General features: G+C 52.8%; 2 protein-coding genes across 9 annotated transcripts in view; both read right to left on the reverse strand.

The window, feature by feature from the left end:
- The window catches only part of LOC105544841 (glucosylceramidase), a 30698-nt gene that overhangs the window by 5283 nt on the left and 24758 nt on the right, over positions 1-657 (reverse strand). The window lies entirely within an intron of this gene.
- Positions 4-657, reverse strand: LOC105544840 (glucosylceramidase-like). Its single transcript, XM_011987469.1, has 2 exons — positions 404-657; positions 4-202 (listed from the first exon to the last, which is right to left on the reverse strand). Exons 1-2 carry the CDS (start codon positions 506-508, stop codon positions 26-28), a joined length of 282 nt encoding a protein of 93 aa, XP_011842859.1. The 5' UTR covers positions 509-657; the 3' UTR covers positions 4-25.

Here is a 657-nt window from a genome sequence, read left to right on the forward strand (position 1 = left end):
CTGATCCCACAGCCTTGCTGATCCCTTACTTCACAAAGTATCTGGCCCAGGTCTGGTGGTAGATGTCTCCGGGCTGTCCCTTGAGTGACCCCTTCCCATTCACCGCTCCATTGGTCTTGAGCCAAGTGGGGGATGTCCAGGGGCTGGCAAGGAGTGAAACGGGACGCTGGGCCAATTGCAGGGCTCGGTGAATCAGGGGTATCTAAAGACAAAGGTAGTGAAGAGAGAAGCACCCAGAGTTGGAACACATAGTAGCCCAACCAGTGCCTCCGGTTCAGCCATCAGCCCCCACCCTCCCACCCCCGGGACAAAATAGCAGGGGACAAAATGTCTCTACAAGCAGACCTACCCTACAGCTTCTCAACCCCCAGACATCAGGGCCTGAAAAAGCTAGAATGCCTACCTTGAGCTTGGTATCTTCCTCTGGGAGGCTGAAGTTGTGCAACTGGAAATCATCAGGGGTATCTGCATAGGTGTAGGTGCGGATGGAGAAGTCACAGCTGGCCATGGGTACGCGGATGATGTTATATTCGATTCCTACAGAAAAGGATGATCAAGATACGGTAGTCTGAGTCAATAGGAGAGTATGGGACTCTGCTTATCACTTGTCAGTCCTAATAGTGTCTGAGTCAGGGCCAAAGGGAACTTGGGCTCCTG

This window comes from Mandrillus leucophaeus, unplaced genomic scaffold (genome assembly GCF_000951045.1).
Source record: "Mandrillus leucophaeus isolate KB7577 unplaced genomic scaffold, Mleu.le_1.0 Scaffold310, whole genome shotgun sequence".
Classification (NCBI taxonomy): Eukaryota; Metazoa; Chordata; class Mammalia; order Primates; family Cercopithecidae; genus Mandrillus; species Mandrillus leucophaeus.